Below are 27,198 nucleotides of genomic sequence, written 5' to 3'. Positions count from 1 at the left end.
ATGGTATCCTGTGTTAAATGCTCACATATTTGTTTCATCTGGTCGGTGAAGGTCTGGCTTAGGGTTTTGTACTGTAGAAATCTGCCTCCGCGCGGAGGTGCTCATTAGTGATGCGTCGTTTCTGCTTGATCTCGTTGAGATTCATTATTGAAAACAACTGTTCGCACTGATACGTAACGTGGCCAGCACACCGGCAGTACAGCAGTACAAGGGCCACTATCGGGGTGAAGCTGCAATCACTACACCTGAAGGTAAGGTGGCGCACTGTTTGGCTGCGAAAGGATTGGAAAAGGGTGTCAAGGTGCGCCAATCAAACTTGATAATTAAGCGGCAGTCGGAGCGCGAGGAGGCCGAGTTGCTCTGACAAACGGCAGAGAGGGAGGTTGGACTCACACAGGTGAGGATTGCGCTTGAATGATCTGATCTTGTCGGACTTCTACGCCAACTAGTTTGCGTCCCCACCAAGCTCTTCGGTTGTGTCACAAGGCATAACAAACTACAAATTTCAGGCGGAGGGTTTCCTTTGCTTTACATGTGAAGAGCGATTTGACTGCTTCTGATTAGCTGACTTAACGTTACTTCTGTACGGTAATTACGGGACTTATTGTTATTCAGCCATAATACAGTTCGCATTAACGTAGCTTTCATTGCTTAATCACATTTGCTATAGCTAACATTTCCTGCCGCTTTTGTAGTCTGTCGTTTTCAAATTCTTGGACAGTTTTGTTTTTCTTGAAGGGCATATGTAGCTTCGTCTTTGGTGTCAACGTGCCAACGTAAATTGTACTCCATCACCACTAAGACGGCCTCGCAACACAAAATGCACACCGGTTTGTACCAACATATCTTCGCCATTCCAGCTTTCATTAAATCGTTCTACTTCAGGGTGAACTGATCTCTTCTTGGACATTTTGGAATTGAAATGTTTTTATCTGCGCTCGTTGGAAAGACTGCTCTGAAACGCTGAAGTTTAAGCACCGCGTTCCGGCGGCGAGAAGTCAATTGTTGTATTGACATTATTGGAGTGCATTGTGGGAGATGTAGTTTGGGTGCTTTAAACTAGAATATAACGAATAATAAAGTATGCATTATTATCCCCACGATTTAACCCTTCCGATAGAGTTGGTGTGCTGCCGCAAGGAGCAGGTAGAAGTTAACGGGTGTCTTGCTCACGGATACATCGTCACGGAACATGTAGTCGATCCAGCGTTACCGGCGCACGCTCCCAACGCTCCCCGGTTTGAGACGATCATGTGCATCTAAAGCTCTCGCGGGCCACAAGAATGGCGTGGCGGATTCACCCCGTGGGCCTTGAGGCTAAAACTCAGTGCTCTGTGTGTTTGATATTCTGAGCCTTTTGGGATTCATGACACTGTTACTTTGTGGATTTTTAATGGAACTTATAACCGTTAGTGCAATGCGGGTGAAGTATTTTGAGAACAGTTGTAGTGCTTTTATCATGGTTCTAATACATTTGAACTATTAGTGATTTTGTTGAAATTAGTAATTAAGCTTTATGAACTCTTATAGCAGTATTGTCCATAAACTGTTACATTGCACCATGAGAAAAATGTTACACCCTCCATGTTGATGCTGTGGAATGCATTTGATTGTCAGGCTTCAGTATTCTTTCCTCAAAGGTCTTGTTGGCGAATAACATTGTGACTCTGCATGTTTGCTTTCTTGGTACAGGAGAAAATGAGAAAATACGTGGCGTGGAACAACAGTCAAGAAGTCTCTTTTGTAAGTAAAGAACAAACCGGTTCTACCAGAACCATCAAGGCTTTTCATGTTTTTTTGAGGACCTCTTTTGCTGAAGAATTAACCAAAGGATCTCCTCTTGTCGCCGCCTCCTCCTCACAATCTGTCTTACTCTGTCCCACTTTGTCTTCATATCTGATACTTTCACTCCGCCTGTTACCACTCTACAGTCCGAAGATGTTTTCCAAAGAGGTTCAGGAGCAGTGGCCTCAGTTTCAGGAGCAGTGGCCTCCGGTTCAGAACAAATCTATTTGAACCACAAAGAAACATCCCTTCCGACACAGTTTGAAAGATACAGCCAGAGCCTTCGGACCCTCAGACCCATCCGCTGGTCCTCATCTCAGTCAGTGTAGTTTGATGACATTGTTTGTTCTCTTTTGATTGTGTTGTAGTTCACTCAATGAATAACTGACCGGTGTTAACAGATACTTTACACATCAACCATACGTATTGGGTGATGTTTCCATGTCTAGGCCCCACCCTCTGGACCGAGCCGGTTTCCTGTCCTTTGCAACCTTTTCCTGGATGATCCCCACGATGTGGGGCTTGTTCAAGAAAAGGCTGGACCCAAGCTCTCTCAAACTGTCTACTTTTGATGCTTCAGGCTCCAGCGGAGAAAGGTCTTAACACACTCGCTGACTCATGGCCACACCCAACATTTCTGTACTGCCATTTGATGCAATAAATACAGGACAGTGTATCCATAGATAGTTGCTTATATTTATAGACTCATAACCTAAGGCTATTCTGAAATTCTTACCTTAAAATGGATTCATGCTAGGACATGATTAATGTGAACCTGTGAGTGTTTAGTACCTGGTTTACCGGAGTAATAATTTGATATGGCTGATTTGTGTTGTGCACAGACTCAACAGACTCTGGGGGGAAGAGGTGGCAAGGGTGGGCCTGGAGATGGCCTCTGTGGTGCGAGTTATGCTTCGATTTCAAAGAACCAGGCTGATTCTGTCCACCCTTATTGGCATCCTTGTCATGGTAGCAGTGTTTCTGGGCCCGGTAATTACATTTGAAGTTGTAGATCATTACCAGTGCATCCTCTATTGGAGGAGCTTTTTCCTGATATCACATTCAGTCTAAATGTGTATGAAGAAGTATTCAATTCCTTTTTAAAATGCTCCACTATTAAAATAACTGGATAAGGCTGTTTTGGTGACATCACAAGTTTTTTAATGTTGCAAGCTATGATTGTGTGATACAAATTGCTCTGTCCTTTCAGGCTGTTGTGGTTCATGAGATTCTGAAATATACCGAGCACCCAGAGAAGTCCACAGTATTATACGGTGTGGGTCTGTCCTTCGCTCTGTTTGCCTCAGAGTTCACCAAGGGCTTCCTGATCTCCTTGTTGTGGGCGGTGAACCTGCGCACTGCAGTCCGGCTGAAGGGAGCCTACTCTCTGTTGGCCTTTCAAAAAGTCATCTCCCTGAGGGGTCACAGCAGCAAGTCAACGGGACAGGTAGGGTGCGATCTCATACACCGTATTCGCATAACCCATCGTTTTTGAGACCTTTTACTCTGGATGAACTGTAGAAAGTAGCGCAAAGATATACCTGTCCAGTTCACCTCATTTTGAAAATCGTCTTTGTCAACTCTCCTGAAATGTTGATCAGACTACTTGAAACGTACAATGACTTTTATTCTAATGCATGCGATAAACATGGCACAATCTGACTATGTCAATCAAAGAGTTTGTCTAATCTATTACAAACATGTTTGATGGCCATGTAGGGCTGCAACTAATGGTTATTTTGATAATCAATTAACTGGTCGATTATTTTTTTAATGAATCTGATAAAAAAAAAAAAATTCCAACCTTTTATTCTAAAATTGAACTGCAAATTCACATTGCAAAAATACTTCAGAAAGTACAGGTTGCTCCTTAAATCATAATAATTTATGAAGAAATACAAATCATAATTTAAGATTCTAACGTCAGAAATTGTTTTCTATACTACACACAAACTCTCATCCCCCACATTCACTTGACGCTTATTCATTAAAGTATTACATCATTGTAGTGCAGTGTTGTAGTCATGACCACCAAGGCCAGTGTACCAAGACTTTCAGGGGTCGAGACCGAGACAAGACTGAGGCAGGGCGAGATAGAGTCCCACACTGCATAACGCACTTATAATAACATGCGAACCATCCACAGAAAACAAATAAAGATTTGTGTTCGTTCACCTTAACAATCTTTAACACTAATGAATGATTTACCATCCATCTAATACAGTAAAAATGTTGTGCAAGCAGTTTAAAAAATGATGACATCATACACCAAACCAGAAACAGCAGACGATATGGCTGACGTGGGAGTAACCAACGCAGCTAAGATTATTAGCGTAGTGACGGGTTCTCACCGAACGCGTTGCCAGCGTTTTGCGCCACAGGAGACACATGCAAAGTATATGCACAGAGCTGATAACTTATTGTTATACGACACACTGGTATACTAAATATGAACTAATATAAGGATGTTTGCTCAATGATTACGTGCGTGTGGCACTTAAAAGACCCGCTTGGTTTCGCTTGAGCACACTGTCTCTCCACGGGACAGTTCCCTCGACATGGAATGGTATGACCTTTGAAACGAGCTTTGAAACGGGCCGACGGCCAGCACTATGTACCGCTGGCAGCGGCAGTCATCGCAGTTCTCGTCGAAGTCTGTGAAATTCAGGTCCAGGACAAAAACATTTAGAGAAATGATACAAAAATAACGTTTTTGTTGTTCGATGAAAGAGTTCTACTCACAAAATATCAAGTCAAATGAAATGTATTAAATGTTTACATGCATGTCTGCTTATGACAAGGTAAATGGTTAAATTACCCCAGAGTTTCCAGTTTATTCTCGTAGAAAGTTTTCAACTTTGAATATATCCGGAATTTTGCAACCCTAGTTATAACGCTTGAATCTTGGGCTGAGTTGTGCTTTTTGTGAGTCTTGACCGAAGGCGTGGGCATTTGACTGGTGGCAAATCACTGGATGGTTCCACATTCGTGGCCCCAGAGTCAGTTGCAGCTCCTTCACTGTCGACCATGTTCTTCACCCCTGACAACAATGTGGCTTTAAAAACACAACAATACACAATGACAGGATTAGATTTGAAGAGGTGCATGATTCTATGAACTGTTATTTCTTGAGGTTTGACATCACAGTGCTATTGTAGTAAATGTTAATGTTGGGCTACTTTTTTAAATACTTAAGTACTTGGAGCAGTAAATGTATGGCAATCAAAAGAATAGGCAGTTCAGTAAACTGAGTTTTGCAAAATTATTCTGACAAATAAAATGGATGCAATTAAACCATAATTAGACTTTGACTATGCAAGGACTTTTTTTTCTTTCCCTGGATAATACCAACCTGTCAGTGTCCTTCAGCTCATCTCATCAACTTCTTCACTGATATTGCATTTCCCTCATTTGTTACGTCCAGATCCACCCAGCTTAGGCCAAACTGTGGATCATGATAGCCACAAAGTACACATTGTGGTTAAAACGGTGCATTCGGCCTCTTCCATCTTGAAGTGTGTATTCAAGTTGTTAGGATATTCCTTATCCACCCGAGTTGGTTGATAGAAGAATCCACTGCAGGAAATTAGTTAAAAAGTTTAACATTTATTTAGAAGAGAAAAAGTTGTACATGAGCAATTCTCCGCAGATATATCTGGAGACAATGAAATACATCGAAATGCATCGCAAGCAAATCCCTTCCAAAGTCCGCCTGCCTTCTGACACTGACCTGTTTTAATCCCTCTGGTGCCCTTGAACGTTGGTTCAACCCAGTTCATCCTTCTGTAACAAACGCCTTCCCCGAACAATGAGTGTCTGGTACTCTCTCCTGCAGCCTTCGGCCTTGCCCTGAAAATGGGTTCAAACTGGCTCTCCCTTCGGTCGCAGGTGTGTTATCTCAGATACAATTTTATCTTCATTTTTCCTGTGCTCTCTTTTCCACCATTCACATTGTCTGCCTTATAAGGACCGATCCGGTCACGCCATCTGTCCTACAAGCGGACATCTATTCTACAAGCTAAAAAGTAAATACAAGAAGACACACACAGAGAACCCCACATCCCACAAAGTCCAGGACAGTTGGAACTACCATGCTAATCGTAACTGATTTCTCTCCTTCTGTCAAGTCTGTTGCCTCGGAGAATAGTGCAAGAACTGCACCAAGTTCCTTCAGGTGGTTCCACTCGCGAGCACTAAAAATGTCATCCTCATAGTCCTTGCTGAACATTTCGTTCAGGGTTTTGTGGCCCAGAGCTGTGAGGCCCGTAATTGTTTGACCTGTTCAAACGAGTGGTGTTTGCTGCTTGAATAGTCTTTGTGTTAAACATAGCTAACTGCAGAGAGTGGGCAAAATGGGAAAACCGTTGAACAGGGTAATTCTGTGTCTTCACTGAATCCATGTCCTCCCACAAGTGCTCATCATCTAGATCAAGGGTGTCAAACTCATTTCAGTTTCGGGCCAGATACTGCTGACTTCAAGCGAACGCGGGCCACTGACTGGACGCGAACTGCTGACTGGGGGCACTTGTGGTCCGACTCTGGACGGGCAGCCGGACACCAGCGGCGGGCCGCAAGTTCGACATATGTAACTTAGACAAATAACATGGACAGTTCAATATAATTAAATCTATGGTTTGTATACACGTATTCTGCCACATACCGGTGGAGATGTGAAAACGTTCACTCTGCGATCTCCATAAACTGTCTCTGCTCTGCTCACTGAAGCAACACAATGCGTGGACAATAAATATCAGAGCCAAGAGCAGCGAGTGTAGTCAACTACTACTGCTGCTAACAGGACCAGGATAATTTATTTATATACGTGAATGAACTTTGAAAATCTACATACTTCCTGGTTAGCGGCTATGCTTCGTATTTTCATTTTATGGGGAAAAACCACAAAAAGAATAAACTGAGTAAAGTTGTTGGTATGGTTTTTACGGTAAAAGGGACGATGATAAGGTACACGGGCCCACAACGGACCCACAACAATGCAGACTGTAACCTGTTCTTTCTGGGCAAAAGATGCAATGGATGGCTGCGTGACATCTGTGTGTCGTCTTGCCTTGTACTCCAGGAACCTAAAATTCAGGGCGTAAGAATCCGTAATTACACAAAATCTTAAAAATAATGGTGTAAGATGTACAGAAAGGAAGCATCAAACTTCATAAGTGTATGTCAAATCTGTGTACTGTATTAGAACAAAATGTGTGGATCATATACATACATACATACATACACAAGGCATTAGGGCAACCAAAATCTTTTTCAAATATTTACACAACGATGATTGACATGGTACAATATGGCCAGACCAGTCCATTTTCTTACAGTAACTGAAATAACGATCACCTTTAATGTGACAAACTTCCCTGGAAAGGGGACAAATGTGTATTTTTCTAAACACCCATCTAACGCTGTGTGAGGAAATCTGAGTGAGCCAGAGAGTAGCTTCCAACTAACATACATAAGCTCTAGTGTTTAACTATTAATGTTACTCTGTCTCCACTCTGGACACGCTGACCAGCTTCCCCAAGCAATGTATTAGCACACCTAACTTTACCATAGCCTTTTCAAGGCAGAAGTAAAATGGTTTTTCCTTATGCTGTCCCAAATTACCTGATGTCCCAATATACCTGAATTTTAAGATGACTTTAAAATGGCTCTTGTAAATGAATGCATTCGAGGCTTCTTAGTTAGCCGCGTTGGTTTAATGGATCAGTGTTTCCATTTTAGTCATAAACTAAACTACCGTATATGCACACTAGCCTACGGCATTAAAAAGTGTAACAAATTGTCAACCAAATGGGACAAAGCACGAAATGAATACAATACAACAGATGGAAATTTTAATGATAAAAAATAAGTAAATAAAAACATTTCTTTAGTCTTGCTAACTGCTTTACTGTTTTTAGCGAGTGAACACTGGCTTGATCAGCTGGATGATGAGTAAGCAGCAGCACAACTGCTAGAGTCCCTATGTTCATCACGTCAAAACGGGACAACGTGGTGCATCTTTTAGTTTATTCAATGGACGACTTGACTCTAACAGACGTCTCTGCCTGGGTCATGTGACTCACAACAACTGTTGCCGCTGCTGGCTGCTTTTTGCTCTACGTTGGCTCGGCTCTTTATTTCTGCGCCGCATCTCTGCAAACCATTGAGTAGCTTAGTAATCGCAACAACGAAACGCTAATGAAATTTGTTGCAACACTGAAAGCTTTTTAAAATTGATTTCATTGATTTGTTGTTGCAGCCCTAAATCTGTGTCAAACCATTAAAAAAAGCTATTGGGTGCATGAAACAAATACTTAAACAGTTGGTAAATGTTAATGAGGAAACCAGCCGCTTGTCTTCCATCAAGATTTAACCAGCTGAATTGACTTGACTCAACTCTCAGTCCCCTGGAATCGCCCCTCGTGACTTTTTGTTCTTTCTTGCATGAGTTTATTTAATCCCGATTTACGATTTTAATGAACAACCAGTTGTTCATTGTTGTTGGTTAACATCTTGTGTAATTGTGTTCAACTATCACCATTAGTTGAAGGAACTTCAGTAAAGCAGACTTTGTAAATGTCAGTCCTCTTCTCTCATTCAGATGATTGATGTTTTGACCACTGACGGCCACAATTTATTCGAGGCCGCAGGGTTTGGGAGCTTCATCCTGTGCACCCCAGTGCTCATAGTTGCGTGTGCCGTCTATTCCTGCTACGTCCTGGGCTACACCGCACTGGCTGGAGTCTGCATCAACATCATTGTCATCCCATTACAGGTCTGTATGTCAGAAACTGCTCGGTTATCAATTACACACATTTTCACAAGCACTGGGAGATCAATGGTTTTAGATTTACTTGAGCCACATAGCAATAAGATACTAAAGCAATAAGGTACGAGAGGCTGTACTTTATCATCCAAGTACCTTTTTGCTTTTATAATACGGTTACCAGCAAAATTATGCTCATGACCTTAATTGTCCGGTTGCAAAATCTCTCATTGCCTCATACGATCGTTTGAGGGTTCGTACGGTCATGGAAATTAGTTATTATTTTCTCGTGGTTCATTTAAGATAAGTTTCAAAGAGAAGCTTAAAATATGAGCAGTACTCTCATACTCGCAGTGCAAATATACTCAGCAAAAAAAGAAACGTCCTGTGACTTTAAACTGTTTTTACTTTCAGTAGACTTAATGTGTGTATTTGTATGAACACTAAAAGTCAACACCACAAGACATAAACTAAAAATGTTTCACAGACATGTGACTAACAGAAATAGAATGTGTCCCTGAATGAAGGGAGGCTCAAAATCAAACGTTCCAGTCAGTATCTGGTTTGGCCACCAGCTGCTTGAAGTACTGCAGTGCATCTCTTCCTCATGGACTGGACCAGATTGGCCCTAGCCCTCACCCTGCGATCCAACAGGTCCCAGACATGCTCAATGGGATTGAGATCCAGGCTCTTTGCTGGCCATGGCAGAACACCGACATTGCTGTCATGCAGAAACTCACGCACAGAAGGTCAGTATGGCTGGCGGCATTGTCCTGCTGGAGGATTATGTCCGGATGAGCATGCATAAAGGGTACCACATGAGGGAGGATGATGTCTTCTCTGTACCGCAAGGCATTGAGATTGCCTGCAATGATAACAAGCTCAGTACGATGGTGATGTGATATACCGCCCCTGACCATGACGGGCCCCCCCACCTCCAAATCGATCCCGCTCCAGGGTACATCACTCCTGGTGAGACAAAACCATGACTCATCAGTGAAGAGCACTTTTTGCCACTCCTGTCTGGTCCAGCGAAGGTGGGTTTGTGTCCGTAGGCAACGTTGTTGCTGGTGATGACCTGCCTACAAGCCCTCAGTCCAGCCTCTCAGCCTATTGCGGACAGTCTGAGCACTGATGTGATTGTGTGTTCCTGGTGTGACTCGGGCAGTTGTTGTGGCCATCCTGTACCTGTCACGCAAGTGGGATATTCGACTTTACCGATCCTGTGCAGGTGTTACACATGGTCTTCCACTGCGAGGATGATCAGCTGTCCTTCCCGTCTCCCTGTAGCGCGGTCTTAGGTGTCTCACAGTGCGGACATAGCAATTTATTGCCCTGGCCACATCCGCACTCCTCATGCATCCTTGCAGCATGCCTAATGCACGTTCATGCAGATGAGCAGGGACCCTGGGCATCTTTCTTTGGGTGTTTTTCAGTCTGTAGACAAGTCTCTTTAGTGTCCTGTGCTTTTAGAACTGACCTTAAATTCCTACTCAATGTAAGCTGTTAGGGTCTTAACGACATTCCACAGGTGCATATTAATTAATTGATAATGGTTAATTGAACGTGCATGAAACATTGTTTAAACTCTTTACAATGAAGAGCTGTAAAGTTTATTTGAGTTTTTAAAACATTGTTGAAATACACAGTCCTGAAAAAGGGACGTTTCTTTTTTTGCTGAGTTTAGTTCACAGTGGTTTTGTGAACGCAACCTAAGTTAAAAGTTTGATGGCCATAAAAACAGTAGCTCAGGAATCATCCACTGGGCAGGGACGTGTAGATTTAACCGTGGTTAGCTAACGGTACATATGGAAAAGTGCAAGTTACGACAAAGACCCGGGACGAGCAGAATGTAAGCGGAGGCAGGACGGTTAGATATTTCAAACATGGGAGAGCGCCATTAACGAGCCATGCTAACGGAAGCCGACATCAGTGCACCGCTGATAGCGAAGCTACTACTGGAACCCCATCAGAGGGCGACTGCTGGCGAGGCTACATGCCGACCAGCAAGTCTCTTCGGCCACAAACTCCGTACGAGACACCAGCATTTTCCGACGCGCTGCCCATCTGCTGCCGGCAGTTTGAAGTCTTAAACCGGGGGTGTGACGTTGTTCCTTCGGTGTTGTCATTGAGCTGCAGACACGTGACTTTATTTTCTTGCGCGAATGACAGGAGATCGTTTGGTCTTTATTTTACGCAGCAAAGCGTCAACTTGATATACAATTAATATTCTGTCACACGGTAGATAAACGATAAGCTCACGTGCCTCATGCAGCTCTTCTGTGTGTCACCTGCTGCAATCATGACGTCGATACATCTAGACCCACAAGGAGCTTCAAGTGTTGGTTCAGGCACTCTAAGCCAGTGGTAAAGTCGTTTTAGCACTGGTATCAGGAAACCGCTTAACGATACTCATCCATAGTGGATCATTGTAAAACATTAAAAACATACTTTCTTGGGGCCCTAATTGAATGTAGGGGAAACACTTTGTACATCTTTTTGTAATTCTCATTGTATACATAAGAGAAAATATTTAAACAGATTTCAAAAACATTTTGGTCATGGAAATCCAAAATGTGTATGAACCCTGCACAGAGCTAAAATGTGTTACTTTGAGTGCGCAGTGATATGGAACGCTCTGGTCAATGAACAGCAATTGTACATTAATGCACCCCCTGTGACTCAGAACGCTGGATTTTATCTGCCCGTGTTATCTGCAATAATTCAAAGTTATACACACACCTACCTTTCTTTTGTTTAGGCCAAAGCAACTTAAAAGTAATTCAGGATTCATGGACAGCACTAAGGTAGTTTAGCTGTTTTGCAGCTCGTTTCTAATTGACACAAAGCCTGTTTTGTTCTGCTTTCAGATGTTTATTGGAACGGTCATGAACAAACACTCAGGTGAAAAGGCATTGATTAAAAACCGCCGTATTGAGACGATGGAGGAGATTCTAAAAAGCATCAAACTCATTAAGATGTACGCCTGGGAAGATTCCTTTGAAGAGAAGATCGCAGGTACACAGTTAGAGAGTGAAAGAGAATAGTGTGTGCCCTTAATTGACAAACGTGATGCTGTCTGGCTTATAGGGTTCCGGAAAAATGAGAAAAAAAAACTGCAGACTCTCATTTTTATCCAAAACGCCAATTCCAGTCTCACAAGCATCGCCCCCATCATCGCCACCATTCTCACCTTTATTGTACACACTTTGTTGGGCTTCAAGCTCAACATAGCTGATGTGAGTACTGCAGCAGTGCAGCACACCTTGCCATCATGCCCAATGTGTGATCTACACGCTTCATCGAGTACTAAAAAACACCAGGGTTCTACAGTGTGACCGTCATTCTTTTTTATGAACAGGCCTTCACCACCGTCGCCATCTTCAACTCCATGACGTTCGGCCTGGCTCTGATGCCCTTGTCTGTGAAGCTAAAGTCTGATGCTAATGTTTCAATAAGCCGACTGAGGGTAAACATTTACTGTTGTTGTCCGGCTCCGCTCTTTTGGCAGTGACGTCACTACGATCCAACATTTGCTGTGATGTCATCCAACCTTTAGAACTTCCAACTGGTGCCTTGTAATGGTGGTACATTATGATCTGTAAATATGGCCTCCCCACCAAAGCTCATGATCTGCAGCCTAACATCTTTTTATCTTTAATTTTAAATAACCAGTCTGTACAAAGTTTTAACATTAATGACAACCTGCAGTGCAAACTAATATTTAATACTTCTGTTGGGTTCCCGCTTGTTTTTCCGTTTTTGGAAATCACTACAACTTGATTGCCAGTTTTGAGCTTTTTGGAAACGATTCCCCCTTAAATTATTTTATAAATCACAATCAGGAATCAGGAAACGTTTATTGCCATAATATGTTGTACATACATGGAAATTATCTTGGCGGAAGGTGCATGAAGACAGTACAATAGACGACATAGTGCAAATAAGATAAAAATAAAATAAAAGTATAATAAAATATAAAATATAAGCTATGGGTTAGTACGCTAAAAACTAGAGCTATGGGTTAGTAAGTTAGAGGAGATAAGATAAAATTAGGAATAAAAATAAGGATAAACTGCACCAGCTAAACAAAGTGACGGGTGACAAGTGAAAGTGACACAGTGATGAATGAGCATGGGAGTCCGAGTCAGTCAGGGGGGGCCCGGGCTCTGTTGATGAGCCCGATGAGCGTATTGTTTATCAATGCAATGCATATATTTCAGAAAATAATGCTGATCCAGAATCCAGAGCCTTACCTGATCCAGCGCAGTGGCACAGACTCAGCCATTGTGATGGAAAATGCTACACTTTGCTGGAATAAACCCGTCAACCTGCCAGACTCCCCAACCATCACAGATAATGGGGAGATGCCCCAGGATGGGAGGACAGATACTCTGCCAACCTTGAGAAACATTTCCTTCACACTGCCCAAGGTGTTTTTTTTTTTTTTTTCTCTGGTGGAGATTAATGAAGCAATGTAGAAAGAGTTAAACCCAACAGTTCTTATTTCCTTAAGGGCAAGCTGCTTGGCATCTGTGGTAACGTGGGGAGTGGAAAGACATCACTGATATCTGGCATTTTGGAACAGGTTGGTCATTCTTTTTTTTAAATTGTTTTTGACAATGAATGACTGTTTTATCGGTTGTTATAATGGTTGCATACAAATAAGGCTCCTTATTAAACCAGGGTACTGTGCAAAAGAAAAAAAAACTCAACTAAAGTAGCGGAAGTTGACCTGGTGTGATCGGCTCATCGCGGCTTAATCTGTTTTGCTGGAGGTGGCGCAAAGTCAATCCAGGTGTCTCAATATCAGTAATTCTTTATCCAAAACGTGGTCGGGAAATGGGCATCATGGTGCAGGAAGAAACACAGGTGAATTCGACTTTATCAATCGCCCTCAACTGTTTAACACGTTTTTTTGGACTCCAGGATTCATTTTGGCCTGGCTGTTAGCATGCCCTGGAGCAGGCTATCTTAAAGAATAAATTGCCGTGGTTACTTGGCTGGGTCTGATGCAACATGCTTTCGTGCAAACAAGTCAAAGCTTAATTCATCCAGGATAACTTGAAAATCCCGCCTTAATCCCATATCCTGGTTTTGTGCAATAGCCCGAAGATCTTACAGTGCCATGTAACATGCAGCTTTTTACATAGTTGTTTTCTCATTTCTATGTTTTAGATGCACCATCTTAATGGCTCAGTCACAGCGGATGGGACTTTTGCCTACGTTTCCCAGCAGGCCTGGATATTTCATGGGACTGTTCTAGAAAACATCACAATGGGAAAACCTCTTGACGAATCAAAGTATATAATCACTTACACTACATACATAAGTAAACAGACCTTCAAAAAATTAAGAGTTTCTCTTATCTCTGTCAGCACTTATCTGGCGAGGTAATCACGCTGGAGGTCATCTTTAGGAAACCACTGTGACAAGTAGTGAGTCTGCTGAGCTGTGCAAAGTATTTAGCTGCGTGCCGGCCTTCAGCCAGGCAGACTTCACTGGCGCAACAAACACTTGATTTTACAGTTCTTTAGTTTAATTACTTTTATATATGACTTTTATTACTAAAATAGCTGATTGGGATAAAGTTTGAAGTTTCTTCAGTGTTGCTTATGTTTATATGCAGACTAATACAGTAAGAAGATTTTGAAACCTTGCTTTCCTTATGCAGATCAAGTGTGCAGGCACACTGATATAACAGTTAAAAATTGAATTTTGAGGCATGCATTGACACTCCCCTTGATTGTGCTGCTATTGTTTTTTTAGATAGAATATTCTTAATACATTTAAAAGAATATATTCATAAATTAGAAGTTTTCCCAAAAGCTATTTTTTACAATTAAGAGGAATGAAATATTTAAATCTTCACAATGCCCCTTTTGAATACACTATGTCTGACTGTCTCTTGATATATCTTAATTCGTACTCTGTTTCTGACTACAGATACAACAGAGTTGTGGATGTCTGCGGCCTCAAAGCTGATCTGACTATCCTCCCTCATGGTGATCAAACTGAGGTAGGGGCTTTCTGCTGTAGGCTACTCTAATTTCAGTTTTAATTCATGAAACTGAAAATAAAATTGGATGTCCAGTGATACAATTATATTATACGAAAAAGTTATCTACTGTGCAAAGTACTTTCCAAGTATGTAAACAAACGGTGTGTTCAAGTCTGAGTCAAAACTAAACGATTAAAAGTAAATTGAAACGTCTGTTTCAATTTGACCTTTCCCAATTTGAGAAATGTGTGTAGCTGGAAGTGGTAGTATTGTAACTTACTGAGAGGGAAAAGAGCTTTGATATCCCATGTTGTCAGTGGTCTTATCGGCTTTCTGCTGCTTTGTTGGCAGATTGGAGAGCGGGGGCTGAATTTGTCAGGGGGGCAGAAGCAGAGGATCAGCCTGGCCAGAGCGGTCTATTCCAATAATGACATCTTCCTCCTTGACGATCCACTCTCTGCGGTCGATGCCCATGTGGGGAAACACATCTTTGAGAAATGCATTAAGCAGGAGCTCCAGGGAAAATCAATCATACTGGTTACACACCAGCTCCAGGTAGACTGTTTCATTCTCTAGTTAATAGTCTAGTACATGGGTTCTTGACCCTTTTGACCTCAAGGCCCAACTTTAAAGTCTGTCACTGCCACTGTCTTGGATTAACAATTGATATCGATATCAATCTAGGTTGAATATTCAATGACTAAATTAAAGTTTACCAAGCAAAAACCTGATGCAGGGATCATCACAAAGACATTTATTTGTATATAATCTTGCACTTCGTTACTACTAACAGTTAATATAATTTGAAAGGCCTGGCCTAAAACAAAAATAACTTGCATTTACCAAAAAGTAATAGAAAATTAATAATATGGCCTTATCGAATTCATTTGATCAGTCAATATTTTGGCATCACAGAACCAGTAGTTCCTCTTCAAATCATCTTCACATGACAACACGTGATGGTGAAAAGTTTCTTGCTTTGTACCACACACCTGGCTTTAAGTCAGATTTGGTTGCCAGTCAGTGAGATGACTCATTTCTGCATCTGTAGCCCATTTTTCTTTAGTTTAAACCTGCTTTCCCTCTAGTGTTGTATCTTTGGTTTCCATATGACTCTTTAATTTGGACAGCTTCGTTGGAGTTATGCTGCGTTCACACCAAAAGCCAGGCGCATTTTGGACATGCTTTACTCACCCTACATGTGTGTGTGTGTGATCTCAACAATGATTGGCTTTTCAGTGTTTTTGGATAAAATATTTCAATCGCGGCCCATGGGGATTGAAAGTGGCCCTATGGTTAAGAATCACAGGTCTAGTAGATAGTGAGTCCTAAATAGCTCAGTTTTAGAGTTGCAGTTCTAAATGATATTTGCATTTTTTTCACTCCTAAATTGTAGACCGCAACATAAGGTCAAATACCTTGATATGTTTAGACTGCGTTGGGGGGGGGGGGAACTATGGTCCCCGTGCTGAGAGCATTCACATGGCTGCCCTCCCTTGTGTGTGTCTCAGTACCTGGAGTTCTGTGACAACATTATGCTTTTGGATGATGGCACTGTGCTTGAGGCTGGAAACCACCAGACCCTGATGAGAGCCGATAAAGCCTATGCTAAGCTCCTGAGCAGCTACCAAATGGGAGAGACCGAGGTAATAAAACATTCAGACCTCTGATGTAGTGGATGTCTTTTTTTTTCTTTTTTCTTTTACAGCTCACTGATCACACGTAAGCTATAAACTAAATGTGTTAAAGGTTTTTAAGGGGCAGAAATGTACAGTTTACAATTCATCCTCTGCTTTAGTTTGAAAGTCAGTTGTCAACTCGTCAAGATAGCAGTATTTTCAGCTTTATCTATTTTTATTCAGGCTCCCAGTGAGGTGGAAGTGTCTCCCCAAGGCGCTGCCCGAGTGATGAACATAGAACCAACTGACCAGATCAACAGTGGGTTAGTGAACCACGGTATGCCAACCAGAAAAGCCTGTTTTTTTGTAACTATCTCAAACAGATCATATTGGATCGTTCTAGAAATCACTTCATAGTTTATTATTAATAAAAAACACACTGGAAATTATTATAGTTTAGTCCGGACACCCTTAAGGGTAAAAAAAATATTGTATTGAGGAAATTGATGGCTGGCAGCAATTTAGAGAGCAGAAGGGGGCCTGTTTTAGAATATGCTGCTTTACTTCTGACACAATTTGGACCAAGTGTCATTTAATAAATAACCAGGAAGAGGTAACGGTTGTGCCAGCTGTCCATCTCGCTAACTAAGGGACCTTGGTTGACCGAAGAAAGAACATTGAACTTTGTTCTTTTCTAACACCATAGAAGACGTGACAACAAATACACAATCTCGACTGTCATTGTGTTTGGCCGTGTCTGGTCTACAGCATAGAGATGACTCGAATTTCCCCTGTAATTTTAATTGATCTCCCATCCCTACATCTTTGATCTCTTCCAGCATTTGATACTGTGGGTGAAAATGATATACTGACAACTGGACCAAGAGGTGAGTCTGCAAAACTTTTAAATGATGACTTATGTTACATCTGAACATGCAACGGCATATCTAATCTCTGCAAGTATGTCAGATATATTGTATTCAAATCCAATCTGGGAACGTAAAAGTCAATTTAGTAACCAGAAGTACTGGCTAGAATGTTGAACATCTTCTCTCAAGATCTGTCCTACATTTGCCTCCCAATTTGTGACCCAACGACAAATAGGTGCACAATATCTCCACATTCTACCTTATTTCAACAATTCTCTCTTCTCTTAAGCTCCAGGTGGTGATCAGCTGGTCAGTGAGGAGGTTACCACAGAAGGTGCAGTCTCCTGGAGAATCTACCAGCAATACTGCAAGGCAGCTGGAGGTGTGAAAGCCCAACACAAACGTATGCATTGACGTGCTTGTATGCCATAATACCAATTCACACATAAATGTGATGTCTTGTGTGACGGTGCTGCTGCAGGCTACGTAGCAAGCTTCCTTACTCTCCTGAGCATCGTCCTGATGATTGGATCCGTGGTCTTGAATAACTGGTGGCTGAGCTTCTGGCTGGGGAAGGGTGACGGGGTAAGAACTAAATCTCTCCTATGTTTGTCCGCACCACACCTGACTGAAATCCTATGTCTTATCGCCTCTACCTCCCCAGTATATTCAATCCCGCTCACTGTTTATACATTGGAGATAATCAGTCCAGACGTTGATCAGCTGTGCTCATTAATTCTCTGCTGGCACCGCTGTCTCCCCTCTGCAGCTGAGCAAACCATGCCACCACACTGAGGTTTGCAAAAACAAAGTGAAGTGCTTTGGCAAATATCGTATCTACAGTGAGTGTAGGGGGGGAGGTCGAACAAGGCCATGCAAGAGACTCCCATTACATTGTGACGGCACAATTACACTGAAGCTCGATCTCAGTCACTCAAGCATGACGTTTCTGAGTTCTTTTTTACCAGAACTTTTGGGTCTGTAGAAATGCCAGATACCCAAATTAACACTTAGAAGCACTAAAGTGGAATTTTCAGGTTCCCTTTAAGATGAGTTAGACATAATTTGAGATGCTCAAAATAGAAGCACGACTCCTACTCGCATTGCAGTGGATGTGTGAAAGCATCTGAACTAAAGTTTGGTAGCGGAAGTGTACATTTAACTGTGGTTGGGTACATATGGAAAAGTGCATGTCATGATTTATGACAAAGACCCAGAAGAGCAGAATCTAAGTATTATGGAGGCGGAACGTAGGATATTTCTGAGCGGCATTAACGAGAGAAAGCCAACATTGTTGTGCCACTGCTAGCGACTCCCATCATTGGGAGACTGATAGCGAAGTTACTACACCGACAAAAACCATTGGCCAAAATGTGTAGGAACCCTGTGCTATGATTCCTGCTATGGTCCTGCTGTGTATCTTTTTGCATTTATACAATCACCATTCACCTTTTTTTGTGTTTGAGTCTGTTCCCAAGTGACAAATTATCTGCACTAATAATATATATTTTCTCTTTTAGTCATCCAATAAGACTTCCTCAAACCAAGGTGACATCTCAGAAAACCCAGACCTGGCGTTCTACCAAATTATTTATGGCGTGATGTTTGCTGTCATTGTGGGACTTGCCATCATCAAAGGTTTCTCCTTCACTTGGGTGACCCTGAACGCGTCCTGCAAACTCCATGACACCATGTTCAAAAAGGTACTGTTGACTGGGTGAACTGCCTCATCCATCTATATACCACTAAAAATAAGCATTTTACCTGATGGAATACACAATGGCTGAAAAGAAATAGGTTAAGATTTTTCCATATAGTTTACTGTTACGAATGAACATCCGGGAAAGACCCGACTCAAAGGCAGGATCCAGCGAGCAGGACAAGAGAAAACTTATTTACTTCTCCGCAAAGGGTCACTTAGGTGAGAAACACAAAATAGAGCAGGAAATAATGACTGGTCAAAATAAACACCCAGACCAGGTTATGCGGACAAAGGAGATGCCAAGAGAAAAAGTAAATATTACAAATCCATCTACTTCAACGCACAGATGCAGTAAGTTGACAATCTTGTGTGGCAAGTTTAGATGCTAATATCTTTTGTCGCTGTGGCCGGAGCCACTGGTTCATGCTCTGACAACCACTAAACTTCAACTAATGGTCACGTTGAACCCAGTTGACCTGTCCTATCTCTGCTATGGGACGGATAGGAAGGATCACAAGTTAACAACCCATCTTTGTCATGTTTTGTACAACGGGAAATGCCATCTCCCCTCATCCTCTTCAAATGACCTACTCACTATAATGTATTTATGGTCGATTCTTTCAGATTTTTGCTAGTCCCATGAGTTTCTTCGACACAACACCAACAGGCCGCATTATCAATCGCTTTGCCAAAGATCAAGATGAGGTGGACTCTTTGCTTCCCCTATACATGGATCCTTTCTTGCAGTATTCTTTTATGGTGTTGTTCACTGTTGCCACAATCTCGGGGGTCTTCCCTGCGATGCTTGCAGCCGTGGCTGTCATTGGAGCTGTGTTCGCTCTCATTCTCTTGTGAGTATACACCTTGGTGCACTACAACAGTTTTTAAAAGGATATTAAACGTGTCTTGTGATTTAACTACAGCTTCTCCCAGTGGAGCATCCATAAGATGAAGAGGATGGAGAACGTCAGTCGTTCTCCCTGCTTCTCTCTCTCCTCCGCCACCCTGGAGGGCCTCAGCACCATCCACGCCTACAACATAAGAGACAGTCTAATAAAACGGTAAGTTAGCGACGTTCCTCAACTTTCAAACTGTGTGCCTCCTCATATTTATGTTTGCAGCATTCAGGGGGGATAATTTAAATACTATTTTAAAATGTCAGAAATGTATATTTTTAAAAATCACATTGTTACAATTTCCAGATTTGTATTGCATGAAAATATTTTAATGCATTATAATGTAATTAAAATTGGCATTATAACTACATTATAACCTGGTTAAGTTACTCTTAATGTCATTGTTTGCTTTCAGTAAATTGTAAAAAATAGTCTATAAACGGACAACAAACAATGTTTCCAAAGTGTACGGCCTGGAACACATATTTGGTATTATCTGACCAAATTGCACTACATTTGACTTGCATTCCCTTTATTACCCAGTACTACACCCGTCAAGTGTAAAGTACATAAGACAAAAGGTTCTCATGACTCACTCATAGCAGCAGTTTCATATTTCAAATCAATGTGTCCAAACCCAGTTTGTGTCTTAAATGCTGGTTTTGGATCATTGGGGTGAGCATGTTTTGTTTATAACCCGTTTATCACATTTCAGGTTCATGTCACTGAGTGACATAAACTCCAACCACTATTTAATGTTTCACTGTGCATCACGTTGGCTCTCCTTCTGCATGGACGCCGCGTCTGCATGCATGACCTTGGTGGTGGCTCTGTTTGTAGTGATCAGCAGTAATGAGAGCATCAGCCCGTCTTTGAAAGGCTTGGCCTTGTCATACACCATACAGGTAACTTTGGAAAAGAAAATATGGTCTATCTTTTGTAAAGACATTTATCTCCAAATTATCTCCAAATGTGCTATCGATGTTGACGTGTGGTCCAGCTGACAGGCCTGCTTCAGTATACCGTGAAGCAAGCAACGGAGGTAGAGGCAAGATTCAACTGTGTAGAGCGGCTGCAGGAATACATCACGGTCAGATATTAACTAATCACCCTTCCTTGTCTTCTTGAAAGTGTCCATTACACTAAAGTGAAACCTTCTCCTTTGAAGTTGAAACGCCTCCTTTCCCGTTCCTAAACGTAGGTGTTGCTTATTGTGTACAGGGTTGTAAGTCTGAGGGCCCAAGGCATATAGAAGAGGCCCCAGTCCCAGCGGATTGGCCGACGGGCGGAACCATCAACTTCAAAGACTATGAGATGAGGTACCGAGAAAATGCACCCATTGTCCTGAAAGGACTCGATTTCGCCATCCGGGCTGGGGAGAAGCTGGGCATTGTGGGAAGGACTGGCTCTGGTAAGACCCTGACTGATAAGTTTTTACTCATAACTTTTTTTTCCATGCAGGTTGAGTTTGGTGAAAGGTCAAGATTACAGACTTATTAAAAGTATTCATTTCAATTTTGAGGGAAACTATCACTAACATACCATGCTGGTCTGCGTTGAATCTTGCATGAACACCCAAAATTGCATGATGTATATAACTACAATGTTATAGCCCTGTGATTCGACAGCCTCTTTGGATTTGAATGTGACTCAATTACTTGGATTAGAGTGTTGACATCATGCAGTCAAGACATGGCTGTAAGAGGCTGAGGGGAACCTAACTATTGTGATTTCTTCCTTTCTGTAGGGAAGTCCTCTCTAGGCGTGGCTCTTTTCAGGCTGGTGGAACCGGCAGCAGGAACCATTCTGATTGACGGCATTGACATAACTACCATTGGTCTTCAGGATCTGCGCAGCAAGTTGTCAATCATCCCTCAGGACCCTATGCTATTCATAGGCACAGTAAGGTATCCTAAGCTAGCTCCTAACTCCAGCTGTAGATTTACACTCGACTACACACTGCCCTCACCGCAGGGGGTCAATCCCTGCACGTCCTTTCCTGCAGGTACAACTTGGACCCCTTTAATAACTTGAATGATGAGGCCATCTGGATAGCGCTGGAGAAGACCTACATGAAGGACTCTGTATGTTCACTGAAAAATATGAAGCAATGTACTCACCTAAAGGATTATTAATGAACACCTTTTCATTGCTTCAATGCATTTAGGGGTTTGGTCAAGACAATCTCCTGAACTCCAAACTGAATGTCAGAATGGGAAAGAAAAGTGATTCAAGCTTTTTTGAGTGTGGCATGGTTGTTGGGGCCAGACAGGCCAGTCTGAGTATTTCACAATCTGCTCAGTTACTGGGATTTTCACGCACAACCATTTCTAGGGTTTACTAAGAATATTGTGAAAAGGGAAAAACATCCAGTATGTGGCAGTCCTGTGGGCGAAAATGCCTTGTTGATGCTAGAGGTCAGAGGAGAATGGGCCGAATGTTTCAAGCTGATAGAAGAGCAACTTTGACTGAAATAACCACTCGTTCCAACAGAGGTATGCAGCAAAGCATTTGTGAAGCCACAACACGCAAAACCTTGAGGCGGATGGGCTTCAACAGCAGAAGACCCCACCGGGTACCACTCATCTCCACTACAAATAGGAAAAAGAGGCTACAATTTGCAAGAGCTCACCAAAATTGGACAGTGGACTGGAAAAATGTTGCCTGGTCTGATGAGTCTCAATTTCTGTTGAGACATTCAGATGGTAGAGTCAGAATTTGGCGTAAACAGAATGAGAACATGGATCCATCATGCCTTGTTACCACTGTGCAGGCTGGTGGTGTGGGGAATGTTTTCTTGGCACACTTTAGGCCCCTTGGTGCCAATTGGGCATAGTTTAAATGCCACGGCCTACCTGAGCATTGTTTCTGACCATGTCCATCCCTTTATGGCCATCATGTACCCATCCTCTGAAGGCTACTTCCAGCAGGATAATGCACCATGTCACAAGGCTCGAATAATTTCAAATTGGTTTCTTGAACATGACAATGAGTTCACAGTACTAAAATGGCCCCCATAGTCACCAGCCAACAGTCTCAACCCAATAGAGCATCTTTGTGACGTGGTGGAACGGAGCTTCGTGCCCTGGATGTGCATCTCACAAATCTCAATCAACTGCAAGATGCCATCCCATCAATATGGCCCAAAATTTCTAAAGAATGCTTTCAGCACCTTGAATCAATGCCACGTAGAATTATAGCAGTTCTGAAGGTGAAAGGGGGTCAAACACAGTATTGGCATGGTGTTCCTAGTAATCCTTTAGGTGAGTGTATATCAACAGTTTCCGTATGTGGTCAGTTATTCAGACATATCAGAAGTATTAGGCGCTTCATGTTGGTGTGTAAAAGTAGTGAGAAATACACCCTATTGGATTGTTTAAATAATATTAGTTTTGAGCTGGTGTTTAATTTTCTTTTACAATTTGGGCTTTTATAAAAGTGTTTTGAGTATTGTTTGGATTTCTCAGATCTCCAGACGGGAAGGGAATCTCTTAGCAACAGTAACGGAGAATGGAGAGAACTTCTCTGTAGGAGAGAGACAACTCATATGTATGGCTAGAGCGCTACTTCGCAACTCCAAGGTTCGTATATAAATCTGTGCATTCTTATTTACACACTTCCCTATTTTACTGCCACTGAACAGCCCCAGGATTGCTACTGCCACGTGTCATGTTTTAATTACCAATCAGCTGATCACAGCCAGATCAGCTGCCAGGAGTCTTCAAAAGCTGCAGTATTTTCTGGTGTAGTTTGTCTTCCAAAGCAGCCGCGTTACCTCTTTAACCTGTTTAACAAACTGCATTTTGAATGTATAGTTTGTCTTTCCTAACACACTAGACATTTTGTAGTCGTCAACAAGATATGTAAAAAGTTAGTGGTGGTTTTAGTTTTCAGACATATTAACATATATTTTGGCCAGTTGGTAAATAAGGAAATCAGAATTTAAGAACCTATTTTAATTTAGTCTTTTGGGACGATGTGGACCAGAAATATCTCTGGTTGAAGCGAGGATCCCCGTCTGAGGGAGCAACGAATGAGACGTGTGCCAATAGTCCAGTCTTTATGTCTCTGTATATTGCCTATGATTTCAATAATGATTAAATTGTTTTAGCCGTCCTCTCATTTGTGCATGCGTTGGGGTCCTTCCTCTGCTTCAAACTTATTAACAAGTAACTGCTTGTGATATTGATATCATTCACATCAGTCTGCCTAGGGCTGGGCTCTATATCGGTTTAAGATTTCCTTACGAATTTCTTATACCGGTGTTACACCGTAACAACTGACGTTGCTCTTCGGCAAGCGGCGGAGCTTCTTGTGTGTGTTGAGATTGAGTCATGGTCATAACAATAAGGCCACAACAAAAAACAGGGTAAACCCCACGACAACAGCTTGTAACACTAATAATTGTACATTTATGAAAATGACCCCGCCGACCTGCATGCTGGGTACAGCTCAACAATAGGAAGATATAGACCAAAAGTCATATCCCGGTATATTTTAACTGGATATAGATATACGGTATATATCCCGATATATTCTCCACATTAAACGGGAAGAACACCTGAATGCAAAGTCAAAGCCAAATAGGACATGTCCTCAGTCGTTTAATTGAAACCAGCTATTTCAGTAAACAGTAAACAAATGCTCAGCTGTTCAAATAATATGTAAACATAAATAGTGTATAACAGGAGTATTCTTTTTGAAAACAAAGCTCCATAAGGTGCACATATAAATAAAATATCTTTAAAAAAATCCTGTTTTCATCTCCCAGTCTTGAATGAAGTTAACTGTCACGCTCATGTAGAGCTCACACGTCCTGCTCGACCACATATCGCTAGTCAATGCAAAATGGGTCACATTAGCGAGCCGGTCAGCAAGGCTCTGCCTGACTTCAGTATACATTTTTGGCAGTGCTTCTCTTGCAAAGTAGTTGCGACTGGGAAGCTCATATATCGTTTTCAGGAGCATTTTGAATCTGACTTGTTCAACAGTTGCAACAGGGACCATATCTTTAGCAATGTGATAGGACACCGCTTTCGTTATGGTACACCACTTGTCACTTTTCTTTTCATAAAGCACACTGCGGGAAAATGAGGTTTCCAGTGAGCTTTGTTTCGGGGCTGGAGCTTGTTCGGGTTGTTTCTGGTGTGCGGCTTCTGTAGCGCGCAGTTTCACACACTCTTCGTATAGCAGTTTGTGCCGTTGTTTTAGTTTGTGCAAGCACTTCAAATCTTTTTCACCATGTATACATGTCAACCCTCCCGATTTTTCCGGGAGACTCCCGAATTTCAAAGCCCCTCCCGGACCGACCTTTCTCCCGATTTTCACCCGTACAACAAAATTGCAACACCATCCGTCACTGGGCGCGCCGTTTCAGACCAAACAATAATAAAGGTTACACCTTGAAGTCAAGCGCGGCAATTAAAACGAAAAAATATGAGCCCCCCCCCCCCCCCAACAAGTTATTCGCGCGTCATTGACTTAGGAGGCTGTGATTGGAAATCGGGACTGGAGCTGTCCCTACATATAACATTGTTTTGTTGCTCATCGGATACTTTAAATCAGAACCATCTCCAAATTACTGAGCCACTGCTTTTTTTATAACTAACCAATTCCTCCTCCGCACGCTGCGCAGACGCAGATGTTGTTGCTTCCTCCATGTTTGTTGACGTGTCTGTCCCTGCCCCTCCCCCCTCTGCGCGTGAAAAGAGGATGGGCGGGGCGGGGGCGAGAAGCAGTGCAGAGAGCTCCGGGTCGGCAGCTTGCCTTCAGAGCGCAAATTGAAATATCGATGTATGCGAAATTGTCTAATTCCATATCCCATAGAAAAATATATCAATATATTCGTTTATACCGATATATCGCCCAGCCCTGCTCAACAAGATTTAACGGTTAACTGTTAGCAATTCAGGAGGAACAACTAGCCTCTACAACTTGTCTTAAAGGAGCTGTGTGTCTGTTTTGAGGGTTTAGGTAAATCAGACATGAGGTACGTTAGACTTTACAATGAGTTTTCTGATCTATCGAGGTGCTGGTATTGCCTCTGGTGGAAACACTAGCAGCCACAACGAGCTGACTCGTCGACCAGATGAGAGCTGGCCAGCAAGCGGCAAATCGCTGATTTTAGCAACGGGTCCTTTTCACGGTTGATGAATTAACGTGATATGCGTTTTTCATACTGCACAACTCTAAGTTAGCCACCACAACCAGTGTCCCTCCTGTCCAACAGATCATTATTTTGGATGAGGCGACAGCATCCATTGATGCACAGACTGACGCCTGCATCCAAACGACCATCGATGAAGCCTTTCAGGACTGCACCGTGCTCACCATCGCTCATCGTATCAACACAGTGATAAAATCCCATCGTATCCTGGTCATGGAAAATGGCAAGGTAACAGAGGAACACAGGAAGATGAAGCTTATGTTCTGCTGAACCGAGACTAACCGTAAGCTATTGTTCTGACAGGTGGCAGAGTTTGACAAACCAGACGTTCTGAGGCAAAGACCAGACTCTATGTTCACCTCACTCCTCGCTGCTGCTAACACTGTGAACACCTGAACCAAGAGACCCTGTGGCACCACTCCAAATAACAAAATGATGTTTAACTATACAACCAAATCTTAAGTCAGTGTAATCCGGACTAGTTTGGTTCTATCCGGTGTGACTGAGAAGGCATGTTTTATGACATGTATCGATCTTTACTCTGCTGAAACAAATGCATTGACATTGGGTTTTTTTTTTAAAAATTTACAGGAGCAGATTTGAATGTACTTATAATATACTGCATAATACATTTATGTATTTTTCTTTGACTTTTCTGTCAAAGTGGGAATTTTTCAATCTGCTCTACTAATATAAAAGGTGTTTTTCATGGCAAGTTTTTTAAATCTAGCATATGAACAAGGTGGCTACTGTCATGACGCTTAATAGTTAATTAAAATGTTTACTTTCTGTTCAAAAAGGGTTTTGTGTCATTGCTTATACAAGGCTGCTTGCTTTGCATTATTAGGGCCTGAGCCGACTGAAAGTCGGGCAAAAGCCCTATTGAAATTGCAAGAATTCTTATTATTATTTCGCCACTTCGATCGCACTTTTGGGGACCTCATCATGTTCAAAAACTCTTGAATTTTTGCACGCGCTTCAGAAGTGCGAAAAACTTGTATATTCTTGGTGATGAAAAAAGTGCTCTCTAGCGCCCCCTTAAGCAATTCCTATGGGGACATTTTTACCGATTTACTTGATCCTTTGAAAACAGGTGCTCTTGGATGTGCTCTACAAAAGTCAATTATGATATGCAAATGCGCCTACAGTTTTTTCCCGCCATTTTGAATTGTGAAAAACACGTTTTTGCGAACTCCTCCCAGACGTTTGGTCCGATTCTTACGAAATCTTTGGCAAAATGATCATTGGCTCAATGCCACTAAAAGTTATTAAAAGAATGTTGATTTCTCATTTTTCATTAAAGTTATGGACCAATGAAGTTTGTAAAGGGTGTGTCCTGAAAATTTAAAGGCCTTAACTTCAATCCTCATAGTCAGTCCTCACCAAATCTTTAGGAC

At 42.1% G+C, this 27,198-nt stretch overlaps 1 protein-coding gene across 2 annotated transcripts; it reads left to right on the top strand.

The window, feature by feature from the left end:
* Positions 1–237: 237 nt before the first annotated feature.
* On the top strand, positions 238–26,550 carry LOC119199352 (ATP-binding cassette sub-family C member 12-like). 2 transcript variants are annotated; one of them, XM_037456817.2, is made up of 31 exons: positions 243–397; positions 1,693–1,743; positions 1,932–2,104; positions 2,235–2,381; positions 2,628–2,775; positions 2,996–3,232; positions 8,384–8,557; positions 11,419–11,566; positions 11,639–11,787; positions 11,910–12,017; positions 12,772–12,981; positions 13,065–13,136; positions 13,727–13,851; positions 14,495–14,567; positions 14,901–15,104; positions 16,061–16,195; positions 16,412–16,505; positions 17,008–17,055; positions 17,327–17,419; positions 17,519–17,622; positions 18,558–18,740; positions 19,364–19,590; positions 19,663–19,800; positions 20,351–20,540; positions 20,636–20,725; positions 20,857–21,046; positions 21,383–21,542; positions 21,641–21,719; positions 23,103–23,216; positions 25,865–26,029; positions 26,105–26,550. In XM_037456817.2, exons 2-31 carry the CDS (start codon positions 1,699–1,701, stop codon positions 26,195–26,197), a joined length of 4,116 nt encoding a protein of 1,371 aa, XP_037312714.2. In that variant the 5' UTR covers positions 243–397; positions 1,693–1,698; the 3' UTR covers positions 26,198–26,550. The 2 variants fall into 2 exon arrangements, 1 of the variants encoding a protein (XP_037312714.2); XR_005114749.2 differs by lacking the exons at positions 21,641–21,719; positions 26,105–26,550 and having other exon boundaries at positions 238–397; positions 25,865–25,999.
* Positions 26,551–27,198: the final 648 nt, after the last annotated feature.

Source organism: Pungitius pungitius, chromosome 4 (assembly GCF_949316345.1).
Source record: "Pungitius pungitius chromosome 4, fPunPun2.1, whole genome shotgun sequence".
Lineage (NCBI taxonomy): Eukaryota > Metazoa > Chordata > Actinopteri > Perciformes > Gasterosteidae > Pungitius > Pungitius pungitius.
The sequence above is the reverse complement of the archived record's forward strand: the minus strand, read 5'-3'. Positions and strand labels throughout refer to the sequence as shown.